A 4,550-nucleotide genomic window follows, 5' to 3' on the forward strand; every position below is an offset into this window, starting at 1 on the left:
CTCACCTCCTCCTCTCCTCACATATCCTCTCCTCCTCACATATCCTCACCTCCTCCTCCTCTTCTCCTCACATATCCTCAACAACTCCTCACCTCCTCCTCCTCACATATCCTCAACAACTCCTCACCTCCTCCTCCTCTCCTCCTCACATATCCTCCCCTTCTCCTCCTCCTCTCCTCTCCTCCTCCTCCCTGCGTGGGTTGAAGGTCTGATTCCTCCCCAGGTCTGCTCTCCTGGATGTGCTGCATTGTTTGTAACCACATGTTGTTGAGCTTAGCCATGAAAGTGACATGAACACATCAACATGAGAACAATTTATGCATACTCTGTGTGTGTGTGTGTGTGTGTGTGTGTGTGTGTGTGTGTGTGTGTGACGTGTGTGTGTGTGTGTGTGTGTGTGTGTGTGTGTGTGTGTGTGTGTGTGTGTGACACATGTATGTGTGACACGTGTGTGTGTGTGTGTGTGTGTGTGTGTGTGTGTGCGTGTTTGTGTGACACTATGTAAGAGAGACCTCCCACACAGAATAGGAGACCCTGTCCCACCAACACACACATATACACTCACCACTCAAATACCATATAAACATACAGCATGCATGATATATAAACATGCAGAACAGACGGACACTGACAGAGTCGTTTATACGGAGTAAACTCCGCAAATTACAACCAGACATGCCAAGGCCTGTTCGCTCGGTGGTGTTAGTTAGCGAGAGGGTGACTTATGGACAAAGCTCTTTTTATACATTTTTATTTTTCCATCCCATTCTATTTCAGTCTTAATAATCTCCATACGCGTCAGATTACAGATAAAAGAACAGATGAGCCTCAGCTCAAAAGACATAAAAGCTGTGGCCTGCGCCCGAGGTTGCACATATGGTTGCTGCAAGGCACAATAATGATGTGATCTCACTTGATTGAATAGGAAAGTTTCTATATATGATATTATAACCTGTGTGTGTGTGTTTGTGTGTGTGTGTGGAGGGGGGGGGGGGCGGCACAAAAACAACACAATAAACACAACACACACGCCCGCACACACACAAACACGTACACACATGCACGCACAAACAGTACCAATGGACCCACGGCGCCTCCAAGCGGGCATGTCCAGAGCTTCGGGGTGCGCGTGCAGGAGGAGGGATCTAGGCTGGACGGGAGAGCGAGCGCCTCTTCTGCGGGAAGCACGCGCACACCCAGGACATTACTCCTCTTTCCCTCTCCTCCTCTTCGGTCCTTTTGAATCTGCTCCTCCTAAAGGAATGACAAACTGACCGAAGAAAGAGTTCACCGCGCTTTCCCGAAGGTTCTAGTTGTTCGAAAGCTGGGGTAAGTTTTACGCACGTTAATTCCCCTCCGTCAGCCTAGCTTGCATTCTCTCCATCTCCCCTTCTCTCTCCGTCTTTCTCTCTCTCTCTCTCTCTCTCTCTCTCTCTCTCTCTCTCTCTCTCTCTCTCTCTCTCTCTCGCTCTCTCGCTATCCTTCTTTCATTCTGAATGTGTGACAGGGCTATCCAGCGGAATGAAAGGTGCTTGATTTATCAACTATAAGAAAACATGTTCACTACCTCACTTCAATCATGCCGTCTTTGATGTCCCAGTCAGGAAATCTTTTACAAGTTGGCTGGAAAGCGTGAAAACACGCCGAGGTTTGCAAACTTATGAACAGTTCAGATGCCAGTTCGTCTTATAATTAGAAGTGGACAATAACTATTCAGGTTGTTGGATTAACAGCCGCTGGACAAACACCCGCTCGCCTTTCTGCCGCCTATCCCGATGTAAAACTGAGTGCTTCCGTGTCTGGCCGCCAGAGGGCGCCACAGTTATGCGCTTCGGCAGGCCCAATTTCAAGATTCCAAGATGTCTTTATTGTTGAGTCCGTCATACAAGTTTAAGGAAGTAAAATGCTTGGGGTCTGGTTCCTCAGCCTTGTAGCAACAACCATTTTCTGGAGTGTCAGAGCCTGTGGGCTCTTGTTGATAGAATTAGGCCTACACTGTAGGTAGGCATGTGCCGGTATGACATTTTGACTGTATGATAACCTTGGGCAAAAATACCACGGTTTCACATCAAGGTATTCAGTTAAAATGTAAAAAAGGACAATTTCGGCACTGCTACCCTAAAAAGAAGAAAAATAAATACATGTTAATGTAATCTACTTGCAAAGATGTGCTATATCGTGTAGCCTAGTACTATTCTTACAGGATAAAATATATAGGCTACATTTAAAGTCTACTGTAAACAATTTATTTTTCATGATTATGAATATGTAGGCTACATGTCAAAAGGGCGATACGTTTTGTTAATGTAATCTACTTGCAAAGATGTGTTTTATATAGCCTAATACTATTGTTACTGGATTAAACATACATTTAAACAATTCATCTTACATGATTTTGAATATGTAGGCTACTGTAGCCTACACGTCAAAAGGGCAATACATTTTGTTAAATGGCCTGCTGGCTCTGTGGCATTGAAGTAGTTCTGACAAAATTCAATGGTTTGCCCTGTGTCTAGTTAGCATAGTTTTTTTTAGCTGACTGATGTAAACTCACTGCTGCTGCACCACGCAAGTCCAGGAATTCCTCACCGGACTTCCAGTTGTGTTCCAGTTGAAATTGCTGACTGGCATTTTTCAAAGTTCCTACGCCTACCGTAGGAACGCAATATTAGTGGTTTTGACCAGAATTAACCAGGAACTTAATGGATCTGAATAAAAGTTGTAATACGATCCTGACAGTCTGTTGATGCTTAGCAGCTAACTCAGGAAGCATAGCACTGATCATCGGAGTGGTGTTCCGGTTAGCCAACCGAATCGGAGTGCAGGTCTGATAACTGGTAACATTATTGATAATACTTGTTTTTGGCTTTTTTGAAACATTAACGTTTGTGAAAAAGTCAGATATTCTTTTCTGCTCGCCGCTTGCCATAATTGTTCTTGTGTGCGGTGCTGGAGCTGATTAGACTAACTTAAGTGTGCGACTCGGCTTCCTGGTCGAGGAGGAGTCTCCTCAACAAATAATTTAAAGGTACCCAACCAAACGTGAATCAAAACAATCCGTTCTTTGTTTATTTTCGAAATTCCTCGATTATATGGTTCCTTGTAGTCTAATAAACACGTTGAATCACTTGAATGTCTTTCCTACCTTGTAATTTCTTCACAAAATGATATTTAGCTAATGTTTTGAAAACAACAAAGATGTGTGAAACGTCACTATTATGTGCTCCGTGTATTGACGCAATGACGTAGTATGCGATTTTCGGGGACCACCTTCTCAAATTTGCTCTAGAGCGCATACTAGTGGTTAAAAACTACATTGGGTACCTTTAAATCATTTAAATATTTTTCCCACACACCCCTACAACCCAATTTACACATAATCTAATAATTTATTAATTTAAATATTTTTTTCGTTAGAATTTTTTTACTGAGTGTAAGATACTACAGCCTGGAGCCACTTCCCGCGCTAGTGCTCCCAGCTGACCTCACACTATAAACCATGAACATTGCTCATTTCTCTAATTAGAAATCATTTGATTGGCTGTTATGGAGTTATTGTCCTTTTTTTTTTCTTTTTTCTTTTTCTTCTTTTAGGGAGATGGTCTTTCACTCTGCTAGTGTGGATCCATTATTGGTTGTAGTTGCTGCTTCATTGCTAGGTGTAGGTGTCTTAAGGCCTACCTCTGCTGTAGCCTACTCATATGGGGTGCTGGATGGGATTCTGTCTGTGTGCAGCAGTGTTCTATGTGGCCCATGTCCACTCAGTCCTCTGGAGGTCTATGTTGAGTTCATGTGTTCCATGAGTTGTGGAGAGCAGGACTCCAGCGGCCATACTGTCAAAATGACTATAGACTAGAAAGATTAGAGTTAGTTCAGACATTTTCTCACAGCCCACCCAAGAGGATTTTACACTAATCTAAGGAATGCACAATACAGTACACCCTTTCAACATCGGCATCTCGATGTGCACATGTGCAATAGTCACATTGCAGCACATGCTTAAAAAAAATTAAATAATAATAATTTGTTGAACGTTAAGGCTAATTAACTCACACACGTCATGCTACAACTTTTTTTGCTGCTTGATACAAATGGAAAACTCGCACAGGTCTCATTTTCCATGACTGATCAAGAGAAGTCTGTCTGATAGAACAATTTACAATTACTTGATTTAAGGGTTCTTGGATCCACAGTTTGTTGCTAGTGAGTAAAACGCATGCTCTGCAAACCACCAATCACAATCATTTCTTCATTATTCAGTCATTTGGTGAAAATGTTTTCATATCACTATATATATATATATATATATATATCACCTAGAGGTGAGGATGGAGCATTAGAACACAGTGACATTCATCAGTCTGACACAATTCTCTCTGTCTGTCAGGAGGAGAGGATGATGCTGGGGTTAGAGGTCATCGCCTTGTGCTTCCTGTTCGGAGCCGTGACTCACGCCCAGACCGTCCCAGACTGCTTGAGTGAGTGTTCCCATCCTGGTGCCCAACCCACGTCAAACAAATCCCTCTGATATGAAACCTGTAGACCTGACG

General features: G+C 43.0%; 1 protein-coding gene across 1 annotated transcript in view; it reads left to right on the plus strand.

Moving 5' to 3' along the window:
* The first annotated feature begins 1,223 nt into the window (after nucleotides 1-1,223).
* col6a2 (collagen, type VI, alpha 2) overlaps nucleotides 1,224-4,550 on the plus strand; it is a 20,456-nt gene continuing 17,129 nt past the window's right edge. Inside the window, exons 1-2 of the mRNA XM_084457817.1 lie at nucleotides 1,224-1,329; nucleotides 4,388-4,478. Coding sequence (XP_084313943.1) covers nucleotides 4,397-4,478 — 82 coding nt within the window. The 5' untranslated portion in view covers nucleotides 1,224-1,329; nucleotides 4,388-4,396. The remainder of the gene's footprint in view (nucleotides 1,330-4,387; nucleotides 4,479-4,550) is intronic.

This window comes from Borostomias antarcticus, assembly GCF_949987555.1.
Source record: "Borostomias antarcticus genome assembly, chromosome: 24".
Taxonomy (NCBI): Eukaryota; Metazoa; Chordata; class Actinopteri; order Stomiiformes; family Stomiidae; genus Borostomias; species Borostomias antarcticus.